The sequence below is a fragment of the Mizuhopecten yessoensis genome, unplaced genomic scaffold, assembly GCF_002113885.1.
Source record: "Mizuhopecten yessoensis strain PY_sf001 unplaced genomic scaffold, ASM211388v2 scaffold8469, whole genome shotgun sequence".
NCBI lineage: Eukaryota > Metazoa > Mollusca > Bivalvia > Pectinida > Pectinidae > Mizuhopecten > Mizuhopecten yessoensis.
The window spans coordinates 200,963-213,943 of record NW_018407563.1 but is presented as its reverse complement, the minus strand read 5'-3'; the positions used below and the strand labels follow the sequence as shown (position 1 = coordinate 213,943).

The window sequence follows — 12,981 nt, the reverse complement described above, 5'->3', positions numbered from 1 at the left end:
AATAATTATTCTGTTTCTTACAAAATAATACTATTTATACTTGTGAAACTGGTCTTTGTCATTTATTTCTACTAATTATTTTGACTGCGTTTACTCCGACTATTACTGACACTGAGAAGATCCCTCTAGAAGAATTCCTGAGCTTGCCCGGAGTGACATTTTGTATGTGGCAGATTTCAAGTAGTCTGTGACTACTATTTCGCTATACTGGCGAAGCGGACCTCGATAACCGTAGGCGGAAATCGTTACAATATGGAAAATATGTGCAAGTTTTTCATACGGAATAACATGTGTATTAAGTTTTTCATACGGAATAACGTGTATGTCAAGTTCTTCATCTGAAATACCATTTATGTCAGTTTTTCATACGGTTAACATGTATGTCAAATTCTTTATCTGAAATACCATTTATGTCAGGGGTTTTATACGGAATAACATGTATGTAAAACTCTAAACGGCAGCTGAACCCGCCCAATCTTAGCGAATGTTGGTTAGTGACTTTTGACTACAGTGTTAGTCTCGGTTTCTGAAACATGTTCGTACACTATACACGTATACAACGGCAAATAAAGTCCACTCTTCTGTAAAATAAAAACACATAACATAAATATATTACCTGAAAGGAATGTGTAATTGATATACCTTACCTAACGTGTGTAACTCAATAGTTCATCAATACATATATATGCACAAATCCTTTTTCTCATGTGCCCATGACTAGCATTCACCCACTCAAGGATCCCTGTCCCTATGCACTATGTTTTTCCCCTTTATTCGGCAACCTCCCCTTAACTTCTATTTGGATACACTTCCGATTACCCAGCTGTAGCTCAATAGGTTAGAGCGATAGTATAATCGTCTGAAGTCCGGGGTTCGAATCCTGGTCTAGCCAAACTGAATCTTTACACTCAAAACAGTATTATTGTTATATTTTGTGTATTTCATCTTTATTATTTCTCATATATAAAAGTCCCGTAAGGTATGGTTATCTTTTAAAAATGATTGATCAACACTTTTATAGATGCCTGCAAAATCGGTTCACAGTGCAGAGTAAGTTTCTGGCATCGGTACGGGGATCCTTAATTTATACTTAACATGTATCGTACTATGTAGCGCCATCAGCTGATCGTAGTGTTACGTTGATAGAGGCAGGAATATACTGCCGAGACCATGCGTGTACGATATTACCTGTTCGTTGTGTATGCAGCACTTCTGCGCATGTCCATAGCATCAGGTAAGATGGTAACATACTGCATATGGATTGTATAACCTTCATTTGATGTTGTGTTTCTCATGTATCAGATTAATAAAACTGTAACAACGAATCGTCGATGAAGACGAAATATCTTCATTGTTATAAAAATTGTAGATACCATTGCGTCTTCCTTTTTCTATTTTAATCGTCATAACAAAGCAAGTGTGATGCTCTGTATTTCATTTTGGAGAGAAAATAATAATCATGTTTGGTTACTAAATACTTCACTTATCAGTGAAACATAGCCGTGTGCTAAAAAATATTTTCACTTCCTGGTTTAACTTAGTTAAAGTTATAGCTGGATGGACTTTGGTTCCGTTTTGTTGTTAAAGGTCATCGACACGCGACAAACCTACTACATGAATTGTTATTAAGGATTCCTGTCACGATGCACTGAGGATTCGCTATATACAGTAACCTCTCTTTAACTTTCGTTTATATATAACTGTAACACAGTTGCACCGGGATACTTTTGTTGACCAGGTAGCTCAGACGGTCAAAGGGAAAGTATAGCAATCTGAAGTCTAGGGTTCGAATCCCGGTCTAGCACCCCCCTCCCCCTCCTTGTTTTTTCTTCTTTAAATATCAGAAACTGTTGATGATGTTATTTTGTTCATTTCACCCACAATATTTCTCAAAAAAGTCTAACAAGGTATGGTTTTCTTTCGCAAAATAGTTTATCAAAGCTATAGCCGGTAAAACAGTTTCCAACACTTTGTACAGTATTTGGTAGTGGTACGGGGATCTTTAAATGACACTTAATCAAGGGACGCTACTCAACCATATCTGTCGCAGTTCAAGCTGAGTAAAAGTCTATCCCCAACCATCCCCCGTTTCCGGTTTTTGGAGCGTTACACCTTGCTAATATACAAATGTAGTAGGACAAGGAAGACTACTTTGAATTTTTACGTATTTATTTGTTGTGTACGCCTTGAAAAATGCTCAATTACATAAGAAACCTGCAGGACTTCGTTCTTTTTCTGAAATGTACATGTATAATTATAAATACAGTCTGTACCTTCGGAAACCATCGGCACTTTCCGTAAACGAGAGGTATTTTATTCTCGTTTACGGAAAGTACCGACGGTTCTCGATTGCAGTCTGTATGCTAAGATAAGATAAGATGAATTTTAATTAAAGTCGGTGGGCATTTTAAAAACAAATAACATAAGCTCTATAGAGCTTTTGACCGACAAACATGTTACATACAAAGACATTCACACATGGACAAGTTTGACACATTTTAATACACGTAAGTAATACACATATTATATAAGATAAAACACTTCAGATTTCGAGCTACTATCAGTATAGGCACATTGGACTAAAACACATCAGATTTCATATGATATAGTAAATAATTTAGCACTGATCTGTTAAAATTCATTTAAAAGTTGAGATAGGACAGGTGTGAAGAACTTGAGGTTGTATATGCAGGTTGGACATTTGCATTGTGTACCGCTCCAGGAGGATATTAAAGATTTGAAGTGAGTGAAGCTATTTGTTGTCCTAAATGAGTTGGGTAGGTTGTTCCAAAGGCAGGCTGCCGTGTATCTGAAGGATTTCAGGCCGTATGTAGTGGTTCTAACTTGTGGAATGTCTAATATGTTGGGGTATCTGAAACTGTAGTTTTGGGTTTTAAGTGTGACAATTTTGTGGAGGCATGGAGGTGTGATTTGTGTATAATTTTGTATGTTTCTATTGCCATTTGTCTCATTCTTCTAACTTTTAAAGAAGGTATGTGTGCTCGGGTCAAAAGGTCATTGTAAGAACTGGGAAAGTCATCATAGATACAGCTGAGTGCCCTTTACTGACTTTCCTGTAAGTTTGTAACATCTGTTTCAAAGTAGAAGTACCAGGAGAGTGGGCAGAAATTAAAGAGTGAAAGAATAAAGGTGTGGAATATTGTGAGTTTATTTAGTCTGTTTAGGTGTTTTCTAATTCTGTTAAGTATATATATTTGTTGTGAGGCTTTCCTGCAAATGTTTTGATGTGCAAGTCGAAAGAGAGCCGAACATCTATATTGATGGTAGTATGCTGACTAGTCTATCTAATCTGTTCTTTTACTTGAAATGGGTTGTACTTGTGCTCGTTTTAAATTGCCAGGGAAGAAACCAGAAGTGCTAGTTGTGTTGATTAGTTTTGTTATGAGGGTGTACGAGAGTGTTGTCTTGCTTGAGTTTGGCACTGATGTTGTCTACGCCTGGGGCCTTTTTAATGTTTAAGTGTGATACTATTTTGGTGATGTCTTCTTCCTGTACTGTTGTGAAATCAGTTGTTTGCTGTGTGTGTCTTTCCTTAGGTTTTGATTCATGCTGCTCAGTTCCATTTATATATAAGGGAGATAAACCACATCATTCCTAGACCGAATTATAACGTTTAAGAAAATAAACAGATAATACATCATTTTTCTTGTATCCTTTCGACAAAAAGCAACGCATTAACAATCACCTTATTTATTTATTTTTCAATTTAACTTTTTCAGGCCCAGACAAGCTAATCGTTAAATATTACTTCACTAGGCCTTTTGTACTCAAAATATCCGTTTAAAGATTGTGACCTTAACAATGGTTTAATTAATGTTGTATCAGCAGCGCTGGCAGCCAGTCATCCGAGCAGGGTACCTCCAAAATATCACAACACATAATGTAACAAACATGAGAAGTCATTTGAAGGTTCTAACATTTGAAGTGGGCGAGATCATACACTCAAATAAGATTGCTTGCTTTTTACCAGGTCCGATTCCTCCGTTTATTTTCCGGGGGACCCAATGCAAGGATCCGTCTGTGGAATGCCCTTGGTTGTGAGCTGGATGGCAGCACAAATCATAAATCTTCTAATCCATGAGTTATTTACACACACACATCGAGGGAAAATAGGATACTGATGTAAACTATAGACATGTATCCCCACCTATCGGATTTAGTCTTTATAGTAAGGGAGGTAACAATCATTATTTATAAGAGTTGGTCATCTAATTTGATTATATAATAATTAGGAACTGATGCTTGTAAGCCTCAGAACTGAGAATTTACCGTACAAGTTATCAAATTTATATATGACATACAGAATATGTTTACATATGCACTTATATTATAAACGATTTTTTTGTTTCCAGAAAACTTAGGTAGAAGTAAACCTACCAATCAAAGCAGTGTCTACGCTCACAACACTCTCTGGACGAGTGATTTAGCTGTAGACGGATGTAAACAGCAAATCATCTTGTCAGACTGTTGTATTCACACATCATTAAATGCAACTGAAGCTTGGTGGCAGGTTGATCTGCAGGAAAAGGTTGTCGTAGAGAACGTCATCATCTATAATAGAGGTACGTTGACCACGATAATGCGATATCCGGTTTGCAACAAAAGTCACATGGCAACTTGAAACCCCTGGTTTAATTCGTAAAGGTCTCTTCTTTATCCATGTATGTTATGCAATAGTCTTTTCATACAAATAGTACTGGTGGCTTGACTTGACTTATTTCCTTCCCTCTGAATGGAGAATAGGCCCATTAAAAAGTCCTCTCCAAGTGTTTCTGTCCAGGACTGATTTTGCTGCCTCTATCCATAACCCGAAACCCAGATCTTTCAATGGTGTTCCTCCATGTCTCTTCTTCTCCTCTTTCCTTTTCCTTCTGGTGTCCATCCGAGTGCGATGCTTGAGCGTGTGTGTGTTTCCATCCTTAGAACATGTCCTAACCATTGCCAACGAAGTTTCTGTATTAGGTGCTGATTTTATCTACCCTACTGTTTTTTCTCACTGTTTCATTGGACACTTTTCTCGGCCAGGACATTTTCAGAAACTTTCTAAGGCACTTGTGTTAGGATATGTCCAGTAGTTTTTCGTCTACCTTTGTCATTTTCCATGTTTCGCAGCTAAATAGGAGCAATGCTATCGAATTTGATATTTCGTTACTTCTCCAGATCTTGCTGAGTCTGTTGAATGTAGTCTTGCTTGGCCGATTCGCCTTCTGATTTCTTCGTTTTTGTCTTCTGTCTTACTGACTGTTGTTCCCAAGTAAACAATTCATTTACGTCTTTTACGTCGTTTCCATTTATGGCAATTGCCTAGCGGTTACTAGTGTTTAGACGCATGACTTTTGTTTTGACTTTATTGATTTTTAAGCATGTCTGTTTGCTGCGTAACTGTTTTGTAAACTGATTTTTATCTGCATATGTTCTTTGGTGCTCGATAATAGGGCAATGTCATCTGCAAAGTCTAGATCTTTTTAATTTTTTGTTATTTTCCTTTGTCATAACCTGTGTTGTTATTAGCTGTTGTTTTTCTCATTATTAAGTCTTTAATGAGGGGGAACAAAAATCCTGACATATTACACCCTTGTTTTACGCCAGATAATACTGCACATTCGCTGTCTTTATACATTTTTTTCATCATTTGGATCAATTTTACTGGAATTCCGTATTTTCTCATGGCCTTCCATAAGGTTTTACGATGTACACTGTCAAATGCCTTTTCAAAGTCAATAAAGCATAAATACAGGTTTGAATTCCATTCAATTGCTTGCTCCAAGATGTTGTCCCTCTTCCTCTCATAGCCTGGTGTCTACACACATGACAATTCTTATTATTATGATCTTTCCCATTGTTTTTGCGTTGTTGTTATTAGGTTGATACCTCACAGTTTGAGAGGTCTCCTGTCTTTGCTAGCTTAGTTATAAGACCTGTTCTCCAATCTTTTAGAGAAGTTTCTGTTAATCAGACTACATTGAATAATCCATATAACTCTTTCACTGTTGTTTCTGTGTCTGTCTTCGAGATCTCTGCTGTGATGTTATCCACACCTGGTGATTTTCTAGCCTTCATTTCTTTCAGCGCTCTTCAAATCTGGTCCTGTGTGGGAGCTCCTGTAATTACTGGTGGCAGTGTACCATTGATTGTCTTGTTAGTTGAAATCCAACAATTATTGAACTAGTTGAAGCAGATGCCCCCCATCCTTCTGAGTCTAGGGTGGCCTCGGTAGCCATGAGCGCTAACGCGCACAGTCACTACTAATGTGTGCAATCAAGCGTGAGCTTCAGACAATTCACTCTCCCAAGAATTTCGGTTTGATCCCCAGCGATGGTGGAAAAAAGAGAGTGATGTCTGATAAAGTTAGTTGTTATCCCGCCGATGGCACGGTGGTTTTTCCTACACCACAAAAAATACCATTTGCTCTCTTAGCAGTGTCGTAGTAAAAGCTCTACAGAGCTTATATTTGTTGTTGACAATGTACATGACGTTAAATAAAGAATATGGATTTGTTTGTTTTAGGTATAGAAGTAAACAAACTGGTCGTTATTCAGACACTTTCACTAAAATATCCCTTTCTTTTTATATATATGTACATTAATTTTGTTGTCTTTTCGAAAGAATCGCATCTGTTTTTTATCGTTTCGCAAATTAGACGTACATTTATTTAATTCCAAAGATATATGTCTGATGCTGCTGTATTTCGATTTGGCAGTCAGTTTCTTCACCAAAAACACTTTTATTATGTCTAATGTTTCATTTAGATGAAGGAAGTTCCGAAAGACGTCTCGGAGGCTACCAGATATACCTGTCAAACACAAGATACTGGAGACCAACAGGCCTTTGCTACGAAGACAAAACACTTACTGAAGATGCTCTGTCAAGTATACAGAGCAACACTTGTGACGGAACTGCACGATATCTTACTATCTACTCAGACCGTCAGACGAAACGCCGACGTTGGTACTCGGATAAAGCTATCCTGGTGCTGTGTGAAGTAGAAGTCTATGGTAATATTAATAATAATTCAAGGTTATTATATACCGCTTTATCACAACCTGGTTCGTAGGTCGTCTCATAGCGGTTAACAAACTATTATTCATGGCTATTGGGCCTTTGCAACCAACCAATATCTTTCTCAACTCCATGAGGAGCATACAGCCGGTGCTGCCATTATGCGCTCACAGCTAGCATTCAACAATTCCAGCACTGCCAAACCACGTACTCATACATCTGCTGGGACCCACTGCAGGAACCCCCTGCAGAATTGGGGATTTTCTTTTGTGTCGTCTTCTTGAGGACCAACATAACCTGCTACACCCACTGCAATAGTTGGGATCTTAATATTTCTCTCTACTTCTAACTACCCTTTATTTCTTTGTGCCTCTCTTGACAATACCTCACGTTTGGCATTAATGTTAAGCGTTCTCCCAGGTGAGGAACACAATGGGTTCTGTCCCCAGGCTGGGATATACCAAAGTCCTTAAAAATAGTAGTCGTTATTCTATGCTTAACGTTTAGCATTAAGGGTAATGGCAACAACTGGTTCACCCGTTGTCAGTATAATGTGACTGGGCGAAATGCTCTGTGCTGGGTGCCTTCGGCATGGTATACAGTGCGATAGCACTCTGTAAAGTCGACATGAAATCCACTCTATCACAAGGAGGCAATTGCAAGTACACCAAAATATCCTGTCTCCAGCACACATACACACATGCACGCATCCACAACATACATGGAGGCACGTCATTAAATGACCTTAGCTGTTAATAGGACGTTGAACAAAAAAATCAAACCAAATACAACTGAGTGTAATGGAATAAGCGGAGTAAAGTATCTTGTTCAAATATACAACACAGCGCGTGACGTTACTTCAAACCGCATATTTTTAGTTTTGTAGATATGTCAAACGTATCGTAACAGCCTAAGAATATGAGGGTTGGATACTACTTACTGTCAAGCTAGCTTTTCCGTCGATGCGCTGTAACCCGGGGACCCGTTTACTAGTTCAGCAAGGTCGGACGCGGGAATGGCTGGATGGGTGAATGCTCATACGTTACAGTGTGTTATAGATTTTGTTACAATGCATTATATATCTGGACAGTGTGGTTTAAATAGATGTTTTTTACTAGCAGTCTTTCAAGTGTCGTTCTGTTGACCAATATTATATTCGTCGTATTGCAGAGATATCAACAAACGAATTTCAGCAATGATCGACTTTAATATTTCCTAGGTTGTCCTGTTGGAAGATATGGGAAGGGAACCTGTACATTGACCTGTGATGATAATTGTGTCCACAACAAATGCCATCCTTCCTCAGGAGCATGCTTCCGTAAGTAGTTTTACTAGTAATGACGATGTTAAAGTTGATTTAAGCTGCATCCTCGCCCCCTAGGTCTAATTGTCAACTCATTTGCAGTCGATCCAACAGCAGTTATAATGTATATATGGTTAATAGAATCGGTCCCTATCTTGATGACGTGACAAAGATTTGGTTGTTTAACACTAGAAGGTGTGACGGAGATATCTCCAATCCGAGGGGTGATCCATTTGGTTTTCTTACCCGATGGCCTGGGTTGGACACTAAATAAATCACCCCTCGGGTTGGAGATTTCTTTGTCACACCCTCAAGGTCAGGGATAATTTTTTCTCCCATTATCCCAATACTGTGCTTAAAACTGTATTTTTTTTGCATTTGTGATCTGTTTGTTATGCTAATTTGCACATGACGTCATTATAGCGTTTCCGTCTGCGTACAATCCGTCATAGCCTAGGGGGTGATAGAGAAATCTTAAACAGTTAAAAGGTGAGACATTACATTCAAAGGTGGGGCGAAATGATTCTGATTTTTTCCAAGACTCGACATCGACATTTAACTATGTAAACCATACTTTCAAACATGACAGAAAAAAGCTAATAGATCTATGTCATCCACAATCGAATAAATCTATAGATTAAATGTACAATATACAAATCTTATAGATTATTATTGCATTGAATGTACCGTTACATGTCTCAGTAACCTGTATATAATATAAACATACGCTGTAATATTACTTTAAATAATCTCTAGTTTTTATTTTCATATTGAAACTTCTGTCAATGATGCATATCATATAGTCACTAAAACAATATAAAATTTAATAATTTAAAATTAGCTTTGAAATCAACCTGCATGTTTCAACACCGTAGCAGCTTGTGACGCAGCAGACCGCATCACACAATGGTCACATCCTTGAATCTTTCTTTAAAACGCACCGCACCATAATGTCCGCTTTCAACAAGTATAAAATATCACACATTCTTGGCTTCTTTAAGAGTTCCGAGCTTGCTAGGCTCCCTGCTATTCCGGATGCGATCCACTGCGTCAGCATGGTACCACAATGCTTACTACGTGCAGGTGATATTTAGTATAATTACCATTGTTTTAACATGTTTTTAACTAAATCGTTTTGAATTTTTGATGTATTCTTGAACTGATATGAATAGAAAACAATTTTCATTAGCAGTAAACATGTCTGAACCATACAAAAGTAAATCAGTAATTAACTAATCTAAATTCAAATTCCCTAAAAGTTTTCTCCTGAGGGTATATCTGGCTTCTACATACAGTGGACATTCTAAAAAATAATGCTCAACATTTTCTATAGGATAAGAACATATGCATTCATGCATTCAGGCGACTGAATTGCATTCATACGTTTGAGGTCAGAGCTCAAGGAACGGCAGTTATACCTGAGTCTTGTATGCAAAACATTGAATTTTCGTTCACTAGTGGTGACCAGTGGGAGGCACGGTAGTCCAGTGGTAGGACGCCGGGCTTGTGACCGAAGGGTTGCGGGTTCGCGCCACGGCATGGCAATGTGTTGTATCCTTGAGCAATTCTAGCACTGCCCAACCACGTACTCATTTACAGCTGAGAAGACTGGAAGAAGCTGAGCAAAGTATCTTGCTTAAAGATACAACACGGTACCGTGCCGTGACTCGAACCCGCAACCCTTCGGTCACGAGCCCGGCATCCTACCACTGTTTGCAGTAATGGACTGTGTCGTTCTATATTGTTATCTGTTTATATCCTTGTCCAGTTTGTGTTGATGGTCACTACAAAAGTGGAGAGAGATGTTTGGAATGTCCATCTAACTGTTATGGAGGCGTTTGTGATGGGGAATCAGGCGCATGCGCAGGTAATCATATATATTTCTTTTTGGTATTCCGTTTGCGGTCGATAAAACACCCATCGTTAAATATACCTTATACACGTGTATACCTTCAAATATTCGTAAACAGCAAAATACACAGTTGTCTTTTGTAAAATGACTTTTGATTTTTATCATGCAACACTAGTTAATTACAAATAATTTATAATACATCGCTTCTAGTAAGTGAATGTGATTGCTGTAGAAACGAGGCTTACAAGTGCTTAACACTTAGAACACTTGTCAATGGACAGAAAACGTAACCTTTGAAACATATTTGTAGAACGTTTCACAAGGCTTGCTTGATGACAAAGGAAACACTGTACTACATAATACACTTTTGAGAAAACTCCGATGTTCTCTTATAATTAATGCTCTCTTTTCCACTATTGCAAGTAGCTATATAAAAATACCGTTAAAAACTACATTAAACTGTTGACTGTTGGCGTGTCTTGTAGTCCCGATGTCACTAGACTGTTGACTATTGGCGTGTCTTGTAGTCCCGTTGTCACTAGACTGCTGACTATTCGCGAGTCTCGTAGTCCCGTTGTCACTAGACTGTTGGCTATTGGCGTGTCTTGTAGTCCCGTTGTCACTAGACCGTTGGCTAATGGCGTGTCTTGTAGTCCCGTTGTCTCTAGATTGTTGACTATTGGAGTGTCTTGTAGTCCCGTTGTCACTAGACTGTTGGCTATTGGCGAGTCTTGTAGTCCCGTTGTCACTAGACTGTTGGCTATTGGCGTGTCTTGTAGTCCCGTTGTCTCTAGACTGTTGACTATTGGCGTGTCTTGTATTCCCGTTGTCTCTAGATTGTTGACTATTGGCGTGTCTTGTAGTCCCGTTGTCACTAGACTGTTGACTATTGGCGAGTCTTGTAGTCCCGTTGTCACTAGTCTGTTGGCTATTGGCGTGTCTTGTAGTCCCGTTGTCTCTAGATTGTTGACTATTGGAGTGTCTTGTAGTCCCGTTGTCACTAAACTGTTGACAATTGGCGTGTTTTGTAGTCCCGTTGTCTCTAGACTGTTGACTATTGACGTGTCGTGTAGTCCCGTTGTCACTAGACTGTTGACTATTCGCGAGTCTTGTAGTCCCGTTGTCACTAGACTGTCGGCTATTGGCGTGTCTTGTAGTCCCGTTGTCACTAAACTGTTGACAATTGGCGTGTTTTGTAGTCCCGTTGTCTCTAGACTGTTGACTATTGACGTGTCGTGTAGTCCCGTTGTCACTAGACTGTTGACTATTCGCGAGTCTTGTAGTCCCGTTACCACTAAACTGTTGACTATTAGCGTGTCTTGTAGTCCTGTTACCACTAAACTGTTTACTATTGACGTGTCTTGTAGTCCCGTTGTCACTAGACTGTTGACTGTTGGCGTGTCTTGTAGTCCCGTTGTAACTTTACTGATTCTCTCTTTGAGAACGTTACATTACTAGGATTCAACCAAGATTGACATGATATAGAAGGTGCTTATCCTCCCAAAACACCTGGGCCCGTATTCATGAAACCGTTTTCATGCTCAAGCATGGATTTAGTGCTCAAGCCAAATTTCTTGTTCCGTTTGTAAATCAATAATGACATCTTATTTTGTCAATAATTTAGATAACAATTAAAGAGACTTAAAGCCAAATACTGTTTCCAATCTTTATATTTGACTTTCACATGATTTATGTGAGTTACAAAAAAGTTGGTTTGAGCACAAATTCTACCCTAGAGGCTAGAGCATGAGGTCGGTTTCATGAAATCGGGCCCTGGTCTTATTCTTGCTACTTGTAAAGTCCGTGTAATTTTCTTCTGCTGCTGCAAACATTAAACAAACATCGCTGAAAGTAGTATCTTACAAAGATTATTGCTGTACATTTTTGAAAATTAAAAAATGTATTCCAATATCCAATGACTTTTCTAATATCAAAATTGAAAGATAAGTGCCAAAGTGATTAAAGAATGTTTCAGGCGATGGCCTATAAAATAACTTATAAAATACCATTGACTATTCATTTCGAGGCAAGGTAAAAACTGAAAACCCTTGGATTTGAAAATAATGTACTATTCCTCATAAGAACCATATTCCACTGACTAGGTTATAGACAGTCATTGTAGTACTATCTAAATGATAAGAGTAATAAATACTGGAAATTATTTGGAATTCAACTAAAATAAATTTGACGCTTTTATACTTTCGGTTTAATATAACAGCTTTTAGTGAGTTAATGTTTTTTGATTTACACGTCTTTGATCCAATACAATTTGGGTATTTTTCTTTGGTGGTCACAGGTATGTTAACATGTCTAAATTGATCATTACTTTAGGTTGCAAAGACGGTTTCTATGGCGGAACTTGTGACAAGACATGCCCATCAAATTGTCAGGATGGAATCTGTAATATTCAAACCGGACAATGTGCAGGTATTAATGTTTATTATTATATAACATTCTAAAACACCTGGTCTTATTATTGTTATTTCTTTGCTATAACATTTTTTTTTCTTTTCTCTCAAAATGTTTATTTCAATAATTTGCATATTTGTATATGCTTAGCATCATATCATTCTTATAACCAGCATACATTGTTTTACATATCACTACATCATTCCTCATCTTATAACCAGCATACATTGTTTTACATATCACTACATTATTCTTCATCCTATAAACAACATTCATTGTTTTGCATATAGCTACACCATTCTTCATCTTATAACCAGCATACATTGTATTACATATCACTAAATCATTCTTCCTCTTATAACCAGCATACATTGTTTTACATATCACTACATCATTT

The 12,981-nt window shown here is 38.0% G+C and overlaps 1 protein-coding gene across 3 annotated transcripts in view; it reads left to right on the top strand.

The window, feature by feature from the left end:
- The first annotated feature begins 1,107 nt into the window (after positions 1 to 1,107).
- LOC110456029 (multiple epidermal growth factor-like domains protein 10) overlaps positions 1,108 to 12,981 on the top strand; it is a 24,697-nt gene continuing 12,823 nt past the window's right edge. For 2 of the 3 annotated variants that reach the window (XM_021506549.1, XM_021506548.1), the window contains exons 1-6: positions 1,108 to 1,234; positions 4,374 to 4,583; positions 6,771 to 7,016; positions 8,240 to 8,338; positions 10,092 to 10,190; positions 12,507 to 12,602. In XM_021506549.1, coding sequence (XP_021362224.1) covers positions 1,171 to 1,234; positions 4,374 to 4,583; positions 6,771 to 7,016; positions 8,240 to 8,338; positions 10,092 to 10,190; positions 12,507 to 12,602 — 814 coding nt within the window. In that variant the 5' untranslated portion in view covers positions 1,108 to 1,170. The remainder of the gene's footprint in view (positions 1,235 to 4,373; positions 4,584 to 6,770; positions 7,017 to 8,239; positions 8,339 to 10,091; positions 10,191 to 12,506; positions 12,603 to 12,981) is intronic. The other variant, XM_021506550.1, reaches the window with a different exon arrangement.